This window comes from Chiroxiphia lanceolata, chromosome 3, assembly GCF_009829145.1.
Source record: "Chiroxiphia lanceolata isolate bChiLan1 chromosome 3, bChiLan1.pri, whole genome shotgun sequence".
Classification (NCBI taxonomy): Eukaryota; Metazoa; Chordata; class Aves; order Passeriformes; family Pipridae; genus Chiroxiphia; species Chiroxiphia lanceolata.
The window spans coordinates 6,894,221-6,918,416 of NC_045639.1; the positions used below are offsets into that span (position 1 = coordinate 6,894,221).

The 24,196-nt window shown below is 39.3% G+C and overlaps 1 protein-coding gene across 3 annotated transcripts in view; it reads left to right on the forward strand.

Annotated features, from left to right (window-relative positions):
- MACROD2 (mono-ADP ribosylhydrolase 2) overlaps positions 1 to 24,196 on the forward strand; it is an 848,490-nt gene that overhangs the window by 479,327 nt on the left and 344,967 nt on the right. For all 3 annotated transcript variants that reach the window (XM_032684589.1, XM_032684588.1, XM_032684590.1), the window contains exon 6: positions 4,604 to 4,725. In XM_032684589.1, the coding sequence (XP_032540480.1) occupies positions 4,604 to 4,725 (122 nt within the window). The remainder of the gene's footprint in view (positions 1 to 4,603; positions 4,726 to 24,196) is intronic.

The following is a 24,196-nucleotide window of genomic DNA, read 5'->3' on the forward strand; positions in this document are numbered from 1 at the left end:
CTTATTTGTACTTTTCCAGTTGTTTGGAAAAACTCATTACACTAATATTTTTGCTGTCTAGTGGCTTTTACAAAGGACAAGGGAAGAGTAAATTACATCAAAAGTAATTTATGTCAGTCTTCCAGGTTGTTTTTTTGAGGCACAGTCACTTCTCTTCCTCCTTTTCCGACTGGAAGTTGTATTTCATCTTTGGCTGTGCTGTTCTGCCCCTTCTCCATAGCAGTGCAGATAAAAATTTGTGACAAACAACACATTAAGATGTATAGACTGACTTCTTTAATAAAAAAGACCAGAGAAAACAAGCCTCATTGGCCTTTTTACACATAGTTTGTACTCTACAGCAGATGTAGTTTCATTTTTGAAATATCTCCTTTCCTTATAAACACTGCTTTAAAACTAAATGGCTTCATTAGCATTAAAAGCAGTTTGATCCATTGCTGTGGCCCGAATCCCAGATGAGAATATACCTTCCTTGGGGGCTCTCCACCTCGGTGTACTATTAAAAATGTAAGCAAACATCTCTGCTCTGTGTACACAAAGTGATTTACGAACCCATGGATTGCAGCTTTCTTTTTAATGAAGTTTCCTATCACTGTGCTTGGCTGGAAGACTGACCACAGTAAATCAGCAGCTTCACAGCAGTGCTGGCAGCTTCATTTGACATAAAAGTTTAAAATACTACAATTGGCAAATGTGGCATTCTCTGAGAGCTGATTGTTCCCAGTTGTGCTCTGTTTACCTGGGTTTGGAGACCAAAAAACTGTGGTTTAGTTTTTGGGAAATGCTTGCATCTCTTGCTCCTGTTTGTACGCACTAAGAAGTGCTCAGATAGCAAAAGTGTGCAGGAACTACAAGAAGGAACAGGAGCTGTTTGGTAGCACAGATCTCTACCAGGCTTTTCTGGCCAACTACATCTTTTTGGAGTTTTTCTACGTTTCCCCTAGTTTAAAAAATCTTTAGGTGATGAGACTACTACTGTTCCATGCCGTTGTGCCTCTGCATGCACAGTGTACCTTCAGCCTGTCATTATCCCCACAGCTTGTGCTCCCATCTTTTTTGCCCTCTGCAGTCAATTTTTTATCTCCCGTGGTGAAACTCAACCCTGTGCCTGTGTCCTGTGATGGTCCTTTACCACGGTGTTTGCTTCAGAAAGGCCGTGCTCCTCTCCAGGGTGGAAGCTTGTTCTGCACAGTGGTAGAGTGGTGTGGAAGGTGCCAGTTAGAGCCTGCACATCCATGGTTGTCATTCCTAGCAGTCTGGAGGTTTGCGTTTGAGCCTGGCTGCTGTGATGGGTGGTCAGAGCAGCAGGGCAGCAGTTCTGCCTCAAATTTCCTTGTAGAGAAATGCCTGTAGACTCCCCACTACAGCACACCCTCCCTCTTCCAGCTCCATAGCGACCAAATTTCTCTGGATCTGTACAGGTAAAATGTACGAGCAGAAAGGAAGCTTTATTGTGACAGACAAGCTTGAAGATTGACATAGTCTTGGTCGATATATTAAAGATAAATGGCTCTGCTTCAGCCTGTGAAGTCTGATCCTGATGTAGTAACTGCATGGGCTGAAGGAGGGGGGAGAGCTGTTTTATTTTCTGGTTTGTTTGCTTTATGTCTGTATAATCTCTAAGGGGTTTGCCTGCCTGCAAACCTTAAGGTATTGTGGAATAGCAGAATAATGTGTAGCTTTGGAAAAGTATGTATACACTGATTTTATTGACAGAGTACAACAATGAAATTATTACTTTCCTGTTTGTCTGCTGACCATGAAGGACACTGGCATGTTATTAATGCTGCTCTGCTAGTAAAATCTTTATCACGTGTTTCAGAATAATAGTATGCCTAAGAAAAGCATTTTTTTTGCTAATAATATGCTGTAAACTATTACAATAGTTGTGATATTTTGTAAACCAATTCATAGAACCATGGAATGCTTTGTGTTGGAAGCGACCTTAAAGTCTTTCTAGTTCCAATGCCCCTCTCATGGGATGCTTCCCACTAGATCAGGTTGGTCAGGGTCCTGTCTAAAGAGCCACCTGTGATGGACTTGGAAAAATTAAAAGACAATAACGGCATTAAATGTTACCTATTTACATGAAGTGTCTGGTGCAGTGGCAGAGGGTTGCTAACAAGGCCACATGAAAATGCTGAATTGGAAGTTCTGAAAAAAAAGATGACAAGGAAAACATTTTGCATTTATTGAGCTGAGAATTCTTGAAACTTGTGTTTAATAATGGAAGACTAAAGGAATGGAGTTAAACATTTAATGAGTGAAATGGATCTAGAAATCATACTGTGGGAGTTTTATACAGAAAGACACAAGCAAGAATTTAGTACTTGGGTTGTTCCCCAAAACTCCTTCTTGTCTTTAAGTAATAAATTAATAATTTAAGCTGTTATACTTTCAACCAGCTGCACCTTGAAGTGCAAGAAACTCAGCCTTAGCAGAAAGAGGGAAATGTTTGTGACTCTTTCTTTTATTATTCATCCTTTACATGTTCTTTTAAAGTTGGTTTTATAGTCATTCCTTTATTTGCTTGTTGGCTGGTGGGTGTTGTGAATTGGAAATGCATCATGGTACCTCTGATCTTGGTGTCTATAAATGTAGAATGAACTTGATTGAGATCAGATTCATGAGTATATTCCTTCCCCTGTAGGATCATAGAATCATTTAGCTTGGAAAGGACCTCTGAAGTCATTGAGTCCAACCATTAACCAGCACTGCCAAGTCCACTATTAAACCATGTCCCTTGCTCAGTAATTGTAGTTTACCTCTCCCAAAAATAATGAAAAAAGAAAGTCAAGAGAAGTTTTTTTTTTTTTTTCTTCCTCTGAAGTTGCCAACACTTCCAAATAAAAACATTCCTTGGAAAGTTTCAACCTGAGGGGAACTGCTGTAGTCATGGGCTGAAATTAAGGTCTTCCCTAATGGAAGTACTCTCACGACCTTATCTCTGCTCACAGAAGGAAATTTTAAACTAGCTTCCTTTTTTTTTTCTAGTTCTTAATAGCTCTCAGTTTTTGAAAATAGCTGAAACACCTGTGAAAACACAACTCTTTTTCTGAAATCCCAGGATGTCTTAGTCCCCTGATATCATCCTGCTCGGCAGTGGATAAAGGCTCAGCACCTCCGTGATGGTTGAGTGGCAGAGAGGGTTCGCTGGAGCCCATGTCTGGCAGATGTGACATTCGACAGAAGTTATCCAATGTGTCCATCTTGCTCCCACAACTGGAGAAAATTACTGTGATCAAAATCAACCTTTTATTTACTTCTCAGGAGGAGGATTTTCTGTAGCAGTTGGGGAAGTTTAGCTCCTGCGGGTTTCAATCTCCATCACAGCCGATTCCTCAGTGTTTCTGGGCACTGGGATTCAGACGTACTTTTATTCGATGACTTATCAAGACTTTGTGGCTAATGTAAAGAAAAATTTTGGAATTGTTTGAAACATCATGCCTCAGCATATAAGCCACCTTCTGAGTAGCAGAGAGCAGGACTTGGCAGATGGCATCTGGATTTTAAAAAAGTGTGTATTTTAATGTTAGTTTGTCCATTTTCTCTTATGTCTTGGTGTAGGTTGGATGGAAATAATCAAAGACAACTTGGACAAAGAATAATGGTGTGAATTCTGTAGGATTTGAGAGTAAATTAAAATATTCTGGAGTGTAGCAACAGCAGATGTTGCTTGGAAACCTGTCCCATATGGATAGGAACACAACCAAACCAATGGGAACAGTGGAACTGCAACTGAAAGCATTGGCCTAGTCTCTGTTTGTGTAATGTTGCAAAAAAATAGTGCCACTGTTGTAGGGATGATAAGGAAACGTAGAAAAAAAAATGCATTCCACCATAACTCATTTTATTGTGTTCACATATATTATAGAAGAATGATATTTAAAAAGTAAATGTGCTTCCTGGTAGTAAAATCATGATACCTTTTAGTTTGTAGATTTCTTTGCAAGGCTTTTTTACTCCAGGCTTCTAAATTCAGTTTTCTTATAGCACTTTAGAGACTTTGATTGCAGTGTCCGATTTCGATGAGTCCAAAGGCATCGAACCTCACATATTCCTGGGCTGTGCTTTCTATTTTTGTTCATTATCAATTTCTTCAAACAGAATATTTTGTTTTATGTCATGGTGTCTCCATCTGGTCTGACGTGAGAAGAAAGCACTTAACAAATTCGTAGGTCACAACTTTTCTTCTCTTAAAAATGGTTGCTCAGAAAAACCTGTGTTTTGCCATTGATAAGCTGAGGTTTTGTGTGGTGAAGTTTCCCAGTGAGTGGACTTTGAGGAGTGAGAACAACTGTTTCAAAGTTTATAGTATTTACAGTTGTAGAGGTGTAAAGATTTGGAGGATTTGTGAAAACATTTCGTCTCTCCTGCGTGTGCATTGCAGTGGACATGAAACAAGAGTTTAGTGCACCTTTCTCATTTTTGCCCAAATACTTCAAGATTTAACCTTTTCTGTTTAATTATTACATTTTTAATTATTGCACATGTAGCTTATTATGTGATTTCTTACATAATTGTGTCTAGGTACAAGACCAGATTGCATTGTCGTGTGATATAGTAGGATCTCTAATGTTTCTTCATCTTTTATTTCCTGCAGATGTGATCCACACTGTTGGGCCGATTGCAAGAGGCCACCTCACCGACATTCATAAAGAAAACTTAGCAAGTTGCTATAAATCCTCTCTGAAACTGGCAAAAGAAAACAACATCAGATCAATTGTAAGTATTTGTGTGAGAACGCGTTATTTCTTTTTCTAATTTGGATCCTTGTTTCCTTGATGTGGAATAATTATAATTGTCAGCTTCCAGAAGCGTTTCTTGCTGTTTGTGATGTGAAAAAGCAAGAAATTAAACGCGATTTGGCCAAAATAGTTGCTAAAGGAAAGGGATAAGCTTATTGTAGGAGTTAGGGAATGGGTACCTGGTAGTAGGGGTACAAGCAGCTCTCTCATAAAGGAAGGGAGGGAACTGATCCTATGGCTCAGTCTTATACTGTATTATTTACTGAAAAAACCTAGGAAGCCACTGGTCAGGAGAATAACTGCACACAGTATTGCCTCCTAAATAGCTGGGAAGCTTTTTCTGTTGCTTATTCTGCCCATTAATGTTTCTTTCTAAAAATAAAGGTATTGGTCAAGTGATGCTGTTTATAGCACCCTTACCAAAAATCAATCATAAAATAGCCAGTTATGTGATATTTCATTGAACTGTAAGGGTTCTTTGATTGCTTGGAATACATGCTAGTTTTGTACCTCAAAAGGCCAGATTTTCAAAGTCCACAAAGAAAAGAAGCTTTTCCCTCTACAGCTCTGAAGCTTTGATTCTGTGTCTCAAACCATTGAAGCTGAAGTCTTTAGATATCCGTAGGTTAGTTTCCTATAGGTTTGAGAAGGAATTTGTCATCTGGGCCTGACTTCACACTTTCTGGATCATTTTGGCTGGTTGTGTGATAACACATGTTTATGTGTGAAATACAGGGACACACAATCTTAGAAAACCAATCTTAGTTGGTCTGGTGGTGTTGTACCAGGGTGAAATATTCCTTAAGAGAAAGCTATTAACATTGAAAAGTTGCAAATGGAAAATAAAGCTTTTTGAGAAGAGGGGCAAAGCTTTGAACGCAAGTTAGATGTGCCCTTCAGAGTCAGACCTGATGAATATTTCTAATTTCTTTCTTGTTGGTGTAAACTGTGCCCTCCACACTTTTTTCTGCTAATGAAATCCTCTCTGTACTTTTCAAAAGGGTGTCCAGTGAGCCCTCTTTTTACCATCATTCAAATCACTGTGGGGTTTATTTTTTTTGGTGGGTTTGTTTGTTTGTTTGTTTAATGCTACCCACATGTTAGAACTGAAAACAGCCTTAGTTTGGTGGGGCATGTTTTGAACTCCTCTCTGGGATTGTTTAAACATAGAAAGATGTTCCTGCCCTGCTGTGATTCTCATTGGAGCCTGTAAGATCACTGTGCTTTTACTCCTACATCCATCCTTGTTCCCGCCTGCTCTGGGCTGGAGCTGCTTCTGGGGCATTCAGGTTAGTGAGAGTAAAGTGCCTAACATGATGGGGGGGAAAGAAAATACAATGCTAAATATGAAAGGGTGTAAAAAAGAGCATTGAAATAACAAAGGAAAAACTGTGATAGGTGTTGCTCAAATGCTGATAATGTTTATATCCTTAGGGATTCTGTAATTTTTAGGACATTCTAGGTAACTTGGCATTTAACATGGAATAATAAAGAGTGGACATACTCATGGGTGTCCTGAAAGCTGGCCTGATATTTTAACAAGATGACCACAGGAGAAATCACCCATGGGTTATTTCCTTGCTGGTTAAGAGCTGTTGACTCTGCATCTGTTTGGATAATAAATACTCACCACCCAGACTTGCAGAACACAGCTGCACAAGCTGAACAGGAGCCAAGAGCCATTCATTCATACCACTATTAAGAAGTTTAGCAAGCAATATGTATTTTAAAGTCCACATGACAGATCATGGACCGCTCTGAAAAGCCTTAAGTCCAGTGATTTCAGTGATGCCTTGGGAAGTGAAAGCTGCTTGAGTGTCTGTCTTAATGAACAAATCAAGCCTGGAGCAAAGTAAAATGTATAATTCATTCAATAAGGGAGCAGTAGATTACTATGAGTCTGAAGGAAAAGAATACAAGATCCAGTAGAGTGGGCATATGAGCAATGAAAATTATATAAAAATATCTGTAGATTTTGGAAGCTTGCAGACAGCAGGAGGACTCAAATTTATTCAAATAGAGAATATCTAAGTGTAGATTGGATTATGGCAACAGATATATTTGCATCAGGGAAAAGACAGACAAAACCCGTGGAAAATGGGAAAGGGTTACCTGCGTAAAATAAGGAAAAGAAAATCAGCTGTGCTGATGGACAGGGTATTTTGGTTGCCTCTTTAACAAGAAGATGAAAGAAGCATGTGAAATAGAAAAATGAGAAGCTTTAAAGTAGGTAATGAGTAAAAGCAGGAAATTAAGCAGAATACTTATGATATATAAATAAATAGGTATTGGTGATAGCAAGTTGTAGTACACTAAAAGAATTAACCAAACCAGATCACACTGGAGCATTAGCAGTTGTAGTAAGAAGGAAGCAGGAAGACATTAAAGGACTGCAACAACACAAATCTGCTGCCTCCAAAACAGAAAGGACAGCAAGTCTACAGATTAATGCAAAAAGAGGAAAAAAACCCACCAGAATTCAAATTGTTTTGAACATAAATTGTGTCATAGGAGCTGGAATTGCTGGAGGCATTATGGATGAAGGGTGATGATGAATGGCAACGTATCGAGTTGGACCGAAGCACGCAGGGTGACTCAGGGTCCACCACTAAACGCGGTTTAATTTAACATCTTAATGATTTTTGAAGAGTACATAAACAGCTCATTAATTACATTTACAAATGATACTACATTAGGCAGTGTTGCAAACACTAGAAAAAGGACAGAGATATATGATGACAATTGATTAGAGTCTGCAAATATAACCTCATGCAGCATCCGCCTCAGCACCAGAAGGGAGTTTCTGCCTTTGTTGCAGTGGAGGAGAGGTCAGAGCTGGAGCTGACAGCTACAGGGGAACTCGGCACGGGAAATGATGAAGTAGCATATGGTGGGGAAAAATAACCCAGTGCACAAATAGTCAAAGGGAGAGGCGTGTTGGAAAACCAACACAATGAGGAAATGGTCTTGAATAATAAGCCTCAAATTAGATGTACTTACAGCAGTCACTTGTTTCACTACTGCTTATTGTTAGTTGCCTATAGAGAAATGATGGATGCCATAGAGGTGGTTGTATTTCAGTTCAAAGTGGACTGGGGAGAACAGGAATAGGCTTCAAAGTACACCAAAATTCACTTAAACATATGTGTATGTAGTTTTTTTAGGCACTGAGGAAAGGAGGCAATGGCCTTGAAATACTATGTAAATTGTGAGATGCAGCTTTATGGAGAGGGACAGAGAACAATGTCATTGTGTGAATGACAAAAAGGCAATTACGTGGTGTAGCTGATAGTAATTTGGGTTGTGTTCACATCCAAGGTGTCCAGGCATGGATGTGAGCAGCTCTGCGCTAACTCCTGAGGGAGCACTGGTATCTCATCTGAACGTTTTATCATCTCGGTATCAAAACCAAAAAGTTATAGGCACAACCAAAAATGAGATGAGGGGATGTAATGAAATGCCAGACAGTGTGATTGCCCAGGTTCATGATCCACCAGCAGCCCAGCTGGTGGGTAAGGACATGCACAGCCATCAAGGCAGGAAGAAAAGCCTCAGGAACAAATTTGATCGTCCACAGGATTGTTCAGAGAAATCACACAGCCCCTGACATTTGCCTCCCATGACCATTTTCACCAACCTTTTATTTTCAATATGAGGTTTCAAATGCCGTATTAGCTGTTTTGTACACAGTTAGTCTCTCTCAGGTCATCTACTCCATCTGCCTTTTAGGTTACCGAAGTTTCTGTTTGTCCTTTTTGTTTTGCGTTCCCAAAACCGTACATTGCTTTTCCCTCAGCACTTGTTTATGTAGCTGTGCCTACTGTAGAACACTTGAGCTGCTTTCTGGCTGTTTGTGTGGTCAGTGATGCTGGGTGAACCTTTTGTGTTGGATGAGTCTTATATATACAATGCTCTTTCTGGTTAAGAGGATACTTGAGTCTTGTTTCTGTTTATCTCCACTGAAGTTTGTACAGATTACTGGGAGAAAAAAAACGTTTAAGGCAATACAAGGAGAGTAAAAAGTTGGCACTTGAGCAAATTAAGTTTCTTAAATGTTCAGAATAATTTTCTTATAGTCAAACAATTGTATTTTGATGTTGGTCTCTTTAGCACAGTACTAAGGATTGCTGTCCTGCATCAATTAAATCTCTGCTGCTGGAACACTGGGAATACATTATATGCACCAAATCTTCACTGAAAGAGGAAATGGTAAAAAATAGTTGCCTTTTCTTTTTTTTTCCTGTTTCTCTGTACTGGTTTTCTAAATAAGAGTCTTACAGGCCAATTAATTCTTAGGTTATCAGGCAGATTGGGGGAGTTGTAATCACTGTTTTCAGGGATTAAATTGGTCCCCTGTTTACACAGTCTTTGAAATTATTTACTCTGTGTGCTCTGATTTTTTTTTTGTAGGACCTCTTGTCCTGTTTTTCTTTGCATAAACTGCTTCAAAGTGATCTGATACCTTGGAACTTTTCTGGACATCAAGCACTTCCCTGCCACCTACTTCATTCAGGCTTTGCTTGTGGTTAAAAAAAAAATCTCAATCAATTATCGTCAGTCAGAGGCAGGATTGCAGTTAGACAGGCATTTAATGAACTACACAGAACATATAAAAAACATGCTCTGTGTTGCTGTGGGTGGGATCCAAGCCAAAAAGGCTGCAGTGTGTTTGCAGAGAAGGGAAACTGGTGCTGGTCCCTCACCCAGAAGGCAGGACAGGCTTCCTCTGCTATGGATACAAGAAATGGAGGAGTTCTTTTTGAGACTGTAGCTCTGCTGATGTTCAGGACTGTTCGGAATTGCAGCCTTCAGGAACACTTCATGTTGGCAGGGGGTGAATTTTAAAGCTTTAACAAGAAGCACTTCTTTCAGTCTGCACTCTCTGACCTCCACCTTGAGGGAGAATTATGGCCGTTGGGGGGGGGGGGGCTGGAGGAAATTCTCAAAGAATGTGGCTTTGTGAGTTCCAGAAGGAGCTCTGCTTATCACCAACAAATATATTAATAACATTATACAGAAAATGCAGAAATTTTCTATGAGTTCCCTTGAGTCAGACAGGGAGGAGTTCATTCTGTTCTAGCGCCTTGCTGTGACATAAAACCACACACATTAAAAATATCAGTCTCTTTCTGCCTGGGTGTTTGTGCTATGAATGCAAAAAGTAGTCCTGCTCCAGGGAAAGCCTCTTAGCTGGACTTTACTTTTCAGCACAACCACTCTGCTCCTTCTGTCTGAAGTAGATAAAGGCAAAAGGCCATCTAGAAATATCTCAGCAGTGAGGGGCCTATTCAAGGGCTGACTTGCTCATCGTCAGGTCGAGTGGAAAAGCCATCACTTGGTGGTGGGATGGCCAGTGACCTGTAATGATGGGATATTTCTGGGAGAGTAGGTTGTCTCTTTGGACTCTGAATAAAAGTGTACCCCTCCTGTGCACACATCTTATGGTGCGTTTTGGGGAGGGTTGTTACAAAAGTATGCTAAATAGGATCAGGACGTGCTTTTTGAAATCCACGTTTTGCCTCCATTTCTGGGGTCTTCAATCAGTGTGCACAATGCATGCTACTAGCTGTGCATTTGCAGTGTTTTTAAATTAAAGTATCATTTGGGACTTTGTTAGATAAATATTTCTTTCATATAAATATTAAGTTAATATACAGGAATTTCAACTTGTATCATTTTTGTAGGTGTTTTTCATGAACAAGGGTCATTTAATTATATTTGTTGTCTGTGTATTGGCAAAGTTAATAGAAATACTTTGTTTATACAAATATAACTTGTTCGTATAGAAACACAACCTAATAATTATTCAGAACAGCATATAAAAATACATCAGGAATGGTACCTGCCACTTACCTGTTAGGAGCACTTAAGAAAGAAACAGTGTTTTGTAATTGTCCAAAATATTTGTCTCTGCCTGTAATTGGGAATTTTAAAAATAGACTGTGCATCCACCTTTAAAAGAAAGCTGTACTTGTGATCGGCTGCGGGTTTCATTGAGCTTTGTTTGAGTGGAGACACATTTAGCCTCTGTGATGCCCGAATCTTCCATTGTAACTCATAGGCTGAAATTTTTAATATCAATTTCAAGCCCAGAGTGTTTTCAGCTCCTCCTGTTCTAAATTATAAAATTCATAAAAGAAGAATTCTATTTAAATTGTAGAAAGGTGCTTAAAAAGGTGCACAGTACTGTATTGGTCTGACAGTTTGATTTGCAGTTGTACCTTTACCTGTTTCGTTCTCTCATGCCCCCAGAGTTATGGTTTCGGGAAAAGTAAAGGGATTTTTTATTTTTTATTTTCAAGGAAACTTATTTCTTGCCGAGAATGTTGCCATAGCAATGAGTTATAAGACTGAAATTCCTAAAGGTTGACTTTATTCTATCATCTGGTTTTCTGATAGAGATTCATACCCATCAATCAGAAGAGTTCTTTGGAAGGAAATTTCCGCAGTATCATAAATCCACTTAATTTGTTTCTTTGAAACACTTGTTTAACTTGTAAGCTATGATATGACTGATGTTACATTTTCAAACTTAGTTTTGTGTCCAGCTTAGCCTTCCTTTATAATTTATTTTTTTTTCGCTTTCTTCTTCTTAGATTTTTTTCCGGATAATATCCTTAAAAATTAATCTATTACGTTAAGTTTGTAAGTTTCCTTAATCATCATGTTGGCTTTTTACATCTGCATCAGATGAGGAGGTTGTGATCTTCCCTTGTGGTTTCACAAACTGTCGTAGCTGGCCATACTTTTCTTAACCCAAGGCCTTCTGCTTTGTGTTGGATGTGCTCCCAACCATTCCTTCCGTGATGATCTTGTTAGATTGAATTTTAATCCTGTTTTTTCAATAAGGGTTTCATTAAATGAGATTTATTCAGTGAGATCAAGTGTAAATTGTTACACCTAAACAGAGATGCTCATTCAGCTGAGAAAGACTGAGGAATGATTGAAGCACTAGGCAGAGATTCCTCAGAGAATAAGCTGGAGTTTGTAGTGAATCGTGCACTGGAGGTGAGTTGAACAACCTTACCCTGTGGAGGGAAAACCAAGAAAGGAGCAGCTGTAGAGTGACAATTAAACAGGAAAGATCTGTGAATTTACCTGTTGTGCTGCTCTGTCCCGCATGGGGAACTGGGAGACAGTGTTTGGGCCAGGGATGATTATGGAGTTAGAAATGCACCAAGAGCAGAGTGAAGGAAGAAGGATTTTAAGTCCAGAGAATAGGAGACTAAAGGTGAAGAGAGGGAGATAGAAGAAAATCTTAAAGCATAAAGGGCTATTGAGGAGTAAAAGTTAACAAATTTTTGTCTGTCTTGGGACAGGACAAGAAGAAACAGTCTGAATTTACAGGAATGGAGTTTTAGGTTAGAGATTATGAGGACTTTCCTAGCTCGAAGAATGGAAAATTGTTCAGAGAAGTTGTGGCTCCACCAGTATGTATAGGTGGGCCATCACTATCATTTAAATTTTGTTTCTGCCACTGTATGGTTATATATGCAGTATATATTTCCTAGGAGGCAGTGGATTTGTTTTATTTGGTGCTTGAAATGTATTACAGTGTTTTCTTTCTATAGTCGAGTGCAGAAACAGCTCAGAGGGATACAGTGGTCAGTAATGAGCCTGCTTTGTAGCAAGGTACCACATAGAAATTAGTTGTGGGAAGAGTGATGATGCTGTGACCTGATGTGATTCTTCCTTTTTTAAGTATGATATGATGCCTCCTGAACAGGGATATCCACATCCCCCCATCTTAGGTGTTGAGAAATGTTTTGAGTTCAGACAGGAACGGGAGCAGCCCCAGACTGAGCACGTGCTTGAACCTCTCCAAACAGATGGATCTTGGGATGCCAGGGCTGAGGCACTGCACCAAGGGGCCTTAACACAGGGCAGAAGCCACTACAGCCCTTCCACCCCCCTGGTTCATCTTCTGCCTGGCCACAAACAACTGTCTAAATGGTATAAAGAAGTAACAGTGGTGCTTTAATAAACTGCATTACTAGGCAGTCTCAGTTCTCCGTTTTTTTGTTCTGTGATGTTACTGTTGGGCTGTTCTGTAGCATGGTGATTTTGTGATGAGAGCAGAGAGAAAGGTGAGTTATTTTGGTTGGGTTTAATGAGACACTGACTCTACACTTTGAAAAAAACCCCTGAACTGGTGGAGTAGAAAGGGAAATGGTCTAATAAAAAAGGAAATGGCTTATTCAGGAATAAATTCTTGAAGTTTATGTGTGGGATGGGTTTAATGTGGGATAATTTGCCAATCACCCTGTGGGAATTCTGTGCTTAAAGGGATGAAACTTTCTAGAAACACTGCCTGTTGGCTCGATGATTGGGGAACTGTCTTATTAGGGAAGGACAGAGTACAGATCTGTCAGACAGTGGACCACAGTGGTGGTTATATGAGACAGCTCATAAAAGCCAGGGATTGCTGGAAAGTCTACATCATAAAATGCAGAGGAAGAGAATGTTTAATGTCTCTGAGCAGAGGAAATTGTACTTCATTTGGATTGAAAAGGAAAAAAATAGTAAAAATAGACTGAAGGAATTCTTAGTTGCTTGCAGATCTCAGCTATGCAGAGTCAAGCATATAAGATGCTTGTCATTATTTGAATAGCAGGTTCTTCTAATGGAAATTCATAGTAAGAGTGATGGCATATATGAATTCCTATCAAATCCCAGAGAACTGGTGGGCTGTGGCCATCAGACTCTGTGCAAAGTCATCACTGTCCTCGTGCATTGCTTCCTTTCTTTGACCTGTTCCCTGTCACCTTGTTGGCAGTTTGTAGGCTCTTCATGAGGGCTTGTATTCGCTCTGTAAGGGCAGTCAGAGCAATCCCTGTTAAGATTCATGGGATTCACAGCAACAGCAGTAATGGAAAATAATAGTTCCAACAGAGTTGGTTTGTTTGGGGTTTTTTTGTCACTGACTGCGGTGACTCTTTCTGTCACCAGAAGTGGAGTCAAATTCTGCTGAAATTAGAAATTGCTTATTCACAGGTTTTCCTGCTGGAGGTACCTCTGTGGTGCCTAAAAATGTATGAAGGGCTGTCTGGCAAATAGTGACTTGTCACTACCAGATTTCTTTTCCCCTCACAATTTGCTGTCAAGGAAGAGAACATGTGATGCCACATTTCAGCACTGCATGGTGCTCATGGGGTCCTGTCCCTTGGCTTTTTTAATCTGATAATTTTGAGACACTTCTGTACATCCCATTTGGGTTTTTTAAACATCACCTTAATTTATCTATGCAAAGAACAAACTATAATATGAAATTTGTATTTGCTTTTTTACTTGAAATCAGTCCATTTTTCAAATAGAAAATTAAAAAATTGATAATTTTGAACATTGTTCTTATATTTACATCGCTAATGTGAAGCAAAAAAATGAGCAAGTAAAAGCATAAGTTATTCTGTGTATCAGGTGGGCATCATACTACTTAACTAGGTTAAAAAAAGAAGTAATTAATTACAGCATAATATCTATTTAGGATCAGAGTAAATATATTGGAAAGCAGTTTTGAGGAATAATCAGAAGGAGGATGCTTTTGTGAGCCTTATTTGTCAGCTCATTAAATACGTTTTTCCTGAACTGCTAGTAGTGGCTTGGAGCCACTTACATTATGCAGAAATTATATATTAAGTCATATTTGCATATAAAGAAACAACAATGTTCAGTAGTCAGCTGCAAAATTTATACCCTCATCTGAGAGGTTTTTTAATATTATTTCAGTATGATGATGTCATGTTATCTTTTAAGGCCTCTACAGTGTAAAAGCACTGTAATTGGAATAATATAATTCAAGTAATGTGACTGGTACTTCACTATTTATCCTGATGAAATATTCGTTTCTCTCACCTGGAATACGGTTCTCATCAAATATAAACTACGTGTGATCAATATTCAAGTAGAGTTTAGCAGCCTTCTTTTTTCAACACTGACTAACTTATCAACTCCTAATGATGTCTGTCAGTTTGGATTTAGAGATTTTTTTCATAGCAGAGATGAAAACAAATATAACAAATAGAGTTAGGTGCTTTGGTAAAGGGAAATATGATATAAAAGATGGGTTATTGTAGTATGACTTCCCGTGGCTTGCGATGGAAGGGCATCACTGCTAGAGGGGAGAATTTTTTTAAATTGGGAAAATTATAGATAATGAATTTTTGAATTTCTCTTGTTATACCTTTCCTAAAAGATGGCTACCTGACTGAAAGCTGTAAGCCAAACACATTTCTGCAGACTGTAGTTAGTTTGAGCACAAATAGTTTACTAGTGGTCTTACTAAAAATTATTACTTATTCTATTCACATTCAGATATAAAATATATTACACTGTAAATCTTTTTCTAAGGAGATAAATCAGTGTATTGCTGGTTTTTATGAGTTGTTATACTTTTGTGAATTTTCTTTGACATATACTGGCTGAATTAAATCTTTATGAATTAAATCTCGACCACAGAACTGTGCATTTCCAGAGAGAAGCAGACATGAGACAGTGGTTTTTGTTCATACTAATTGATGTCGTTTGGACAGAAACCTTGGATGATGATCTCAGTGTTGGGACAGAATTACCCGCTAATATGTCCTTGAACAGCTGATCCTGAGTTCACATTTCCATAAACACAGGGCAGTTTTCCCCCTGCTTGTGTGAGAAAGGAAAATTGAATGCATGTCAGAGCCCACACGAAAGGTGAGACAGCATAATCCCAAGAAGTTTTTATATTTATTACCTGGTTGCATTCCTTATTGCGGAATGCTCCCTCCTTGTGTCAAGCAGAGGCAATCAGGCTTTGTGCAGGGAATTTTGCCAGCATGGCAGTAGTCGGATTAATCCTCCTAGTTTGGAAGCAGATGATGCTGTTTCAGTACAACTTCTCAGCGCTTCTTACTTTTGCTTGCCCTGAATTTGTCTCTGGCCACCTTTGTAAATGTGCTTCTTTGTGTTTTGGCATGTTGGAACTGAAATGTGCCCCCGATTGTCACATCCTTGAAGCTCAACACATGAGTGTTTGCATAACACAGAAAGCTTTGTACCTGCTGCCTCCCGCACAAGGAGGAAATGCTGCCATCAGTGATTCTGGATCACTGAAATGTTCTCATTCATCTCCTTTCTAAGTCCTTTTGGGGGAGTGTGTTTTTTCCAACTGTACCCTTGCAGACCAGAGTTTTGTTTTTCAAAGGAAAATACACCATGGTCCAAAGCACTGCTTCTCACCTCTGTTACATGCCAGCATTCCTGTTTGACCTTTCCTTATCTATTCTTCCATTTTCAAATACACCAGGACTAAGTTTAGTGACAAGAACAAGCTCAAGACAAATGTAAGTCATCAAACTGCCACTTTTCCTGTCTTTCTGCTGGATTAATGTTTCCCTTGCATTCTAATTTCCCTGTTTATGTACCATGGTGCTATATTTTCTTTCTTTAACAGAGAAACACGTTGTTCCAAACAGGATATTATTATTTACTGCAATCTTGAGTCATTATGTTGTTGTCTGTAGCTTTGTTTCTTTTAAGCATTTATGAACTTCCCTTCTTTGATCCCTCAAAGTGTGTTTCATAGCAGTTGAATTCCATAGGATATTTACTTATCTGGTTTTCCTCATCTCTCCCCACCTCCCTTTTGTTCTTTAGTTTCATGTGTCTTCATTATTCCACCCCTTTTGAATCAACTTATTAATTTTTAAGTGTCTTTGACTAACAGAGCTGCTGAGTTCCATTAAATGGAAGCAAAGTTGTATTCAGGCCTAGAAAAACAGCAGATGTGTGAAGATTGCCATTTGATTATCTCCTTAACATGTCTCTTCTCCATTGCCCCAGTGCAGAGGTGAAGAGCATGGCATGTAAACTGAATTCTTGCTGCAGTATTAATATCTGAATGCTCATAATTCACCAGTTCCCTGTTTTCTTAAGAAAGCAAGCAAACCTATAGCACCATATCCAGGTATATTTGAAATAAAGAGAGAAATTTTGCTAAAAGGTGGGATTCCTAAAAGAAAAATACAGTTTTATTAGATCACCAACAGTTTGGTGCTCCAAGAACCATATTGCTAGAAAACTGCCAGGTTCCTGACATTGGTTCAGTGGAATAAGCCGCCATCAGAGATGATGTATATCCATCGTATTTCATCCCAGGCCCTCACCCCCAGGAACTAATGACATTAATGATGGCTAATTCTACTCAGGCCTGATGGTAGCAGTGACTACAGCTTGTAATCAGGCCTTAGAAACATCCCACTTGATAAATTCAAGGATGCTGAGCCAAATCACCTATTTCAGTGTTGACTTTAATTAAAATTGCTCGTGATTGATGTTTTTAAAAGCAGGAGCCGCTGGTGTTGTTCATCACCATTTATTGTGCATCATTTCAGTGGTACATCTGTTTCCTTCATTTATGGTTGGGGGTGGAGGGAAATATTTTGCTGGTGTCATGTATTTTGCCTAAGTTGGATTTGTTTGTTTGTTTATTTGTTTTGGAAGGCCCGATCCAGTGTTCTCAACATCATCTGAAGGGTTTCTGCAGGTATCAGAGACGATTGAAATAACTTATCCTATTCTGGCTAAATACTCATGAATTTCAACCAAAAAGAGCTCCCTCACAGCTGCACCATCTATCGTCTCTGAACTGGGTAGCTTGGATGTGTTAGCACGATTTATCATCATACCTTTCTTTTGCAGTGCAGATGTACTTTGAGTAAATGAAACCATTTTTCTTTATTATCTCCTTGTTAAGAGAACCAGCCCTTGCATTTTCCCCAAGTGAAGGGCTTCTCTGAATAAATATGCAAAGTATCATTTCACAAAATGACATTCTCCTGAATCCCCTTGTACTTAGTCCTGCCAGAGGAGGGAGAGCTGAGATGGTTTATAAAACAAGCGTGTGCACCTTGCAAGTCTTTATGAGGCAGTTTGGGGGAAATAATGGAATGCTGCAAAAGAGCCAGGGAGATTTTGGTTAAATGACGGGCTCCAGAAAAAGGCTTTGGAGTAGAAAATGCAAAGTTAAATTCTCACTAGTACCTAAATAACAGCCTGGACTTAATAAAAGCATTTTCAGCCAAATAAAGCATTAGGTAGTTTGGGCTGAATTGTGAAAGGTTTTTGTTAGTTAAAGATAACAATTCCCTCGTAATTCTGGCTTGTGAATAGTACCTATTTCAGCAGTTAAATCCAAAAGGGAAAATAGCAAATAGGCAGGAATACTCAGGCGAGAATGTAGTATAAGTATAGGTCAGGAGGAGCTTGAAAAATCCTACCCAAGGCAAACTTGAAAATTGGATGAACGCTTGTGCAGAGGCTAATGAGAAGCAGATGCTTAGTCCTTTGGAGTTCCAGCAGGACTGGGGGCAGATGTTGGGAAGGCTGAAGTCGAAGACTTCCTAAAAGCATATATATACATATATATAAAAAAATCAGCCGTATAACCTTTCCATTTCTTGTGAAGTTATGAACGTACAAGTGATGATGTTTAATTAAGTTGTTCCTAGAGAGAGACACTTGGTACTTCCTGGTTGTGCTTCTGTTTTTCACCTTGGTGTCTGCTGGGAGTGTGACAGTGCCAACGTCAGCAGGAAAGTTTTCCCTGAGATATTTGTGTGTGTCTCATTTTAGTATCTTTTGGTATGCAGAAGAGCTTGAATTTCATTAGAGAAATGGCAACTGATCAAAGTTAAGTGCTCCTCTAAAAATTAGTAAGCAATAGTGACACTGTTAATAGTACAAAGATTTCTCAATCAGTAGGAAGAACTGGTTTATATTGATAAAAAATCTTAAACTGTTATGAATGCATGTCCAGACTTTTGCCTTATAAGAATATCAGGAAACCTTCTGAGTCTTTATAGTGTAAATTGTATTTTTTTTCCTTTTTCTTCATTTGAACGCCTCAGGTGATCCTTTTTGTAAATCCCATGGGTTCTGTGAACATCAAGGAAAGCACTGTCCTAAAAGACTTAAAGTCAACGAACCAAGTTCAGGTTAAATGGTAGCTCACTTAAAATAAGAATGGTGTTTTATATAAAATTTTGGGAGGCACGAAATCTGTAAATAAAAGGGTTTGTGTCCAATGGACCACTTTCCTATTTTTCCCAAGGTTGTTTATTGAGCTCTTCCAGAATACATTATTGTGACATTTTAGACTGAACAATAAATAAATCAAACACCTTTAATGCAACAGGCTTTCTTAGCGGTGAAGAGTAGGCTTGCAGCTACAGCACTGTCCTCTTCTGAGGAGAAATAAATATCAGAAGAAATAAAATCTGTCAAGGGCTCTTGAACACAATGGCATTAATTGTGTGTACACATTGGGAAATGCTTGTTTTTACAGGAAAAAAAAAAAAAGAAAAAAAAAAGAATGGCAACCAAAAAAACCCACCCCCAAATATGAAATCGTTTGACTTTAAATCGACTGATTGGGACTGTACTTTTTCCCAGCCACTGGGGATGAAAAATTCGGACACAACTGAAGGTATTGGTGTCAAGCTCCCATGTTGTGTATCAGGAGTAAATTTCATAAACTCTCAGCATCTAAAATGACTTCAGCTGGCATAATGACTGCCATCAGTAATAATCAAGTCTCAGACTCGAGAAGGGAAGGCTCTGTAAACACTCTGGTACTTCTCATGTCACCACGTTGATGTCAGAAAACAGCACCAGTGGAAATTATCGAAGTGGGGCAATATTCTACAGCAGAACAGTGTCAAAAATTTAAGTTTCTGCAAAAAGACTCACACAATTTCCTATAAATTTTCAGTTCTACTATGACCCCAATCATGGTATACTTGGGCTTTCACTTCAGCAGTGCTTCAGCTGTTGCTGGAAACCATTTAAATGTGCTTATCTCAGATCATGGTCCTTGCCTTCCAATCCCTTCAATGGAACAAAAATGATTAAGGGCTTATGGAAAGTAATAATTTTAAAAACCAAAATGCTGGTATACTTTAAAAGCTAATAGGTGACATTTGCCTTAAGGAGAGCGAGGGACAAAGCCCCAGCAGTGGAGGGGTTGCAAATAGTGGGACATGTCCCAGGAGCTGAGTGCAGGAGTAAACCTACCTCCTAAGACATGCCCTGGCTGCAGGGAAGTGTTTGACATGGGTAGATTTTGGATTCATAAACTGTAGCAGGTAAGACTGTGCACAGAGAGCCAAGGCTGATCTTATATTTGCTTTGTTTTCCTTGCCTTTGTTTTAATCTTCTTTCCTAGCGAAGGAACGTGAAAGTGAATGTGTGTGGGTGACAGGCATGAGTGTGAGAGCTTCATGGGGGAAGGTTTGTGTCCTGTTTGGTTGACTGAGAGGGGGTTAAAAACCTTGACACACTTTGAACTTAGAGACATTCTTGTAATAATGTCCAGCATGGAAAAAGACACACTTCAGAGAATAGGAAATTAAATCTAGAGGGAGTCTGATTATGGAGTCACTGACAGAAACAGAAAGAGTGAAGAATAATGTAATTTTAAAAACTGTTTGGTTGAAAACATGCCTTGGAACTGGAAGGAGGCAGAATAGACAGCATGTATTGGATTTTTATTATTTTTATTTTTTTGATGAATTTCGGGTCAAAGTAAAACAAAATCTTGGATGTTTTGGGAGGTGACTTGCAGGTTGCATCCTCTATGAAAAAGGCCAGGATGAGAGGCTACTGAAAAAAGAATTAAAATGGAGGCTCTCCTAAAGGGAAGGATGGAAAGATAATAAGGTTTTACCAAGTAAATATTTCCATAGTAAAACTTGGAATTTTCTTTTCTTTTTCCTTGAAAAAGCGGATAGACAGGCGTGGACAGGGGCAGGCTGGAGCAGAAGATAGTTCCATGCAAAGCAATGCAGGAGTGCTTTGGTGACCTGTAGAGGCCACATAAATACCTACATAAATATTTACATGGAAAGTGAAGTTTACTCCTCTCTACACCATGCAGCTGTTGTGAAACAGGTATCTCTGGGTCCTAATTACTCACTTTCCACCTGTTACTTAGCTGGTGTGGGCTGAAGGAGTGTGGAAGCCCACAGGGATGCATATAAAAATAGTAGGGTCTGTCAATGGAAATCATAACATGACTCATTAATGCAGCCTTCGTAGCAGCAGGAAGAAGACTGTAACTTTTCCCTGGTACATTTGGAGTCAGTAATTAGCCAGTGACATTGTCAGCATTGCACCAATGTTTTTATAGTAGCTATGGATGAGCTGCTCTTCAGTGACTTGTCGCTCCATTGTAGAAACTTGCACTTTAGTCCACGCAGAGTTTTGAAATACAGCAGAGGGGAGAGAATCCGAGACTTTTCTGAAGCAGATGAATAGGAAAAGCCTGAGGTAACGGGCTGGCACATACCTGAACTTCAGCTCCTGCGTGTGCTGCTGAGCAGTGGGGCTGCTCTTTGAGTAAGAGTGATTCACCTCAGCTCCTAGTGCTGCTCACGGTGGTGTGTGTGCACATCCCCATCCTCTGCACCCGCAGGAGTGTGCAGGCTGGCACATGAATCTCCTCTCTTAGCCTGCTCTTGAGGCTGCTGGAGTGCTGGCTGCTATTTCATGTGGGAAAATAGTTTCTACTTCTAATTCTCCTGCTCCCTCTTTACTCATAGCTGACACAGGAGGCTGAAGGAGAGATTACAAATACATTAGAAATGTGTTATTGTTAGATGCTTTAATGCATCTTACATGCTTTCCCAAGAGACGCAGATTTCCACATCGTTGTTATTTTTGTCATTATATAGACAACGTTTAAAATAAGGATAGTTTTGGAAAGTCTTTTTATAATAGTACCAAAGTTTGTAACATGAGCACTGTAGCTTATCCTGAACTATTTTTAATTAGCGGTGCTTTGTTTTTTCTACATTGTTACCCAGATAAATGGAACAAATGGAGAAAGGCTAATTGATTTACCTTGCTCAATTTGTGGTAATGCTTTTGATAACATTTGACATCATTTCATTAAACATGATGAAGAAGGGAGAGTGGTGGAATGTTTTGTTCTTCCTGGTGTGTTATTTTTGGTAAGTGTCTGGGGTGCATTTAGATAAACTGCAGTGCTAAGTCTGAGCAAGAAAGACCTAAATATCCAGTAAATTACTCCGATTTGCATTGAGAAATTAACTGTAATTAGCATTCAAGTTTTAATGATATTGTATTTGTGAAGCTGATAAGGCCTCTGGGAGTGTGATTGCAAGAAACTTCTATTGTTTACTATATGCAAATGGAGCCACTTAGCTTTAATTAGAGGTTGAAACCTGGAGCAATTATCAGCAGTTGCTTTAGTATTAATGAGCTTGACAGAGCTGTCCATCACAGTGTTTTATATGATTGAGAATTAGAATATTTAATCCCAGTTGGTTCACTTTTCAAAGAACGTGCAGCCTTCGTCAAGCAAAACCATTTCATTTAGCATGCCATACATTCTGTCAGCTCCAGTCACTGGAAAGACTGAAATCCTTATAAATTTGTATAGCTGCTATTTTCTGCAGAATGGTTGAGAATATATGAGAGAATATCCTTTAAGGCTTATGTTGCCAATAATTTTTTTTTTAAACTAAGTGGTTCTAAGAGCAGTTGTGTGGCTGCAATATAGAATTTAGTTGCTTGACATCTGAGTAATAGAACTTACGATAACTCTCTACTGATGAGTTTCCTCACAAAATTAGCTGATGTCTATTTGTATGTGATGTTGTTGGATATTTCCTTTCACATTCTGGTTTTAGTAGAGGACAACAAAAGAGGTGTAAGGCAAAGAGAGAAAAAGCTTATAATACACAGCCCCTGAAATGTTTTTTTATTTCACTCTCAGTGGAACCATTAGTGACTTCTGTTGCTGTTCTTTAATAGCTTTTTCTTTCCCTTTTTTTTTTTTTTTTTAAGCAGCTTTTGTGTCAAAGAAGTAAAAAGTTTCCACAGAAGATCTATACAACACAGGAAAAAGAAATTTAGAAAATGTCACTGGAAGTTAGTACGTTTGGAAGTTTTCTATTTTTGGACTATTAATTTTTGAAACAGTTCCCCCTTCCACAAGCCTTTAAGCAATTAGAATAGGTACTTTATGGAGGTATATATAAAAAAATTAAATGTAATAGAGTCTTTGTATATTAATTTTTTATTGTTTTTCATAGAGAACAAAACATAATTGTGAGCTTGTGCTCTCACAGGTGAGCCTGAAACAAACCCACCAATGGGTTTTTTAGCATCTCTCAGGTTTCTTTAGGATGTAAAAAGCTTTACTGTATTGAAAACGATGCAGTGCCATCTAAACTGCTGACCACTGGGGCATGAAATGCTGTTTTAGTCCATGTATGGTGGTCTAGTGGTTAGGATGCGGCGCTTTCACCGCCACGGCCCGGGTTCGATTCCCGGTCAGGGAAGTCCTCCGGGCAGATGGAGCTCGTCAGCCCTGTAAGACCATCCATCTAAGAGAAGGTCACTCTAAAGAAACCTCTGTCCTGAGGACCTCACTGCCACTGTCCAAGCTTGCTCGGCCCCGGCAGATGAACCTTAGGATTAAAGGGTGGGCTCAGCTCAGCGCACACTGTGTCTCACCTAAAATATCCACTGCGCAGGCTCGAAGGGTAAAGACCTTTCCCAAATCTTCGTTCGCGAAGACTGGCCATACTATACTATATTTAAATACTAGAGGTTTCAGATTTTTTCAGCAGACATGACAGACTGGAAGAATTTGCAGGATGTTAGTTTATGAGGTGCTATTGAACAGCCCCAAGTTTGAAAGCACAAGGCTGGGGCAATCTCTGGGAATGACTTACGGCATTGTGGGAAGCATCTTTTAGGGGTTCTGCTCTGCCATTGGGATGGACATTTGGGTTCTTGTGTGAACAGGGGCTTCTGCCCTCACTGCAGGGTGGGTTTCTCCTTCCTCTGAGGGTTCAGGTTGCCTCCTGTCCCTACACTGCTCCAGACCATCTGCCACGCACAAGACAAAGCCTGGTTGCGTGCTTAGCGTTGCAAGGCTCCTATTAGAAAAGAAATCTTTGTTTTTCAGGGGGAAGGACAACTACAGGAAGTTTTAAAAGGCTAAATAACAATGCATGTTCTAGATCAGTATCTTTGACAGCTGCATACTGCAAGGAAAATAACACGCTGTGTCTCAGTGGTTTGTAATTCTGGGTAAGCTAGGCAGAGCTGGATAGAGGGGAATTAGGAATTGGACATGGAGCTGCCAGTACCAATTTATTCCTCCAGGAAAACACAGCTTCTAAGCCATGTGCTTTTCGGTGGAGCCGCACTTCTGGATGTGTTTCTTGGTGAACAGAGGTTAAGGGACTAATACAGTGTCTCATAGGCAACCAGTGGGGTTGTTATGCAGCTGTGTTGTATAGGAAAGGTAGCATACAGTGATTTTCTTAGCTGTTTCATCTTTGGGAAAAGGCTAGTTAGGAGCCATCAAATAAGTGATCCATCTGTCTGATTAGAAACCAGTAATTACACACTGACTCCCAAACCATCATCTTTCCACTTCT